Below are 654 nucleotides of genomic sequence, written 5' to 3'. Positions count from 1 at the left end.
GCATATTTTACATTTTAGGGAGGGGGTACGAACGTAAATTTTGCAAATTCACTTAGCTCCTTCAAGGGGAAGGGATACGAACACAAAATTTATAGATTCACTTGGCTCCATTAAGGGAGGATACGCACCCAAATTTAGCAAATTCACTTAACTCTATTAATGAGAACGGATACGCACCCAAGATTTACAAATTCCCTTAGCTCCATTAAGGAAAAGGGATACGAACGCAAAATTTTACAAATTCACCCAGCTCCTTTTAAGGGTATACGAACGCAAAATTTTACAAGTTCACCCAGCTCCTTCTAAGGGGATACGAACGCAAAACAAAACTCACGCTGAACCCGCCGCAAAAACCTTCGTTGTCGTTGTAGTCGATCGGGGTTTCAAAGCCAAGCCTCCACGCGGAAGCCCTCGACGGAGGCTCCATCAGGCGTCCGTGAGACCAAGTTCCTCCGACAACCTGGGGGGGAAAATATCAAAATTCAGTGCTTTTTAATGGTTCAGTAACATTTTTTTTTGAAGATAAGGTAAATTAAGCGACGGAGGGAAGGAGAGGGAAAGAAAACACCATCAAACCTATTGATAGGTTTGATGGTGTTTTCTCGTTCTCTTTGTTGTGTCATTTACAGCTTGGTTTCCAGAAAATACTATAGG

At 42.4% G+C, this 654-nt stretch overlaps 1 protein-coding gene across 1 annotated transcript in view; it reads right to left on the bottom strand.

The window, feature by feature from the left end:
• The window catches only part of LOC119592234, a 22,842-nt gene that overhangs the window by 20,718 nt on the left and 1,470 nt on the right, over positions 1 to 654 (bottom strand). The window contains exon 3 of the mRNA XM_037941066.1: positions 335 to 460. Coding sequence (XP_037796994.1) covers positions 335 to 460 — 126 coding nt within the window. The remainder of the gene's footprint in view (positions 1 to 334; positions 461 to 654) is intronic.

This window comes from Penaeus monodon, chromosome 29 (genome assembly GCF_015228065.2).
Source record: "Penaeus monodon isolate SGIC_2016 chromosome 29, NSTDA_Pmon_1, whole genome shotgun sequence".
Classification (NCBI taxonomy): domain Eukaryota; kingdom Metazoa; phylum Arthropoda; class Malacostraca; order Decapoda; family Penaeidae; genus Penaeus; species Penaeus monodon.
Note: the sequence above shows the minus strand (reverse complement) of the source record. Positions and strands in the feature narration are given on the sequence as shown.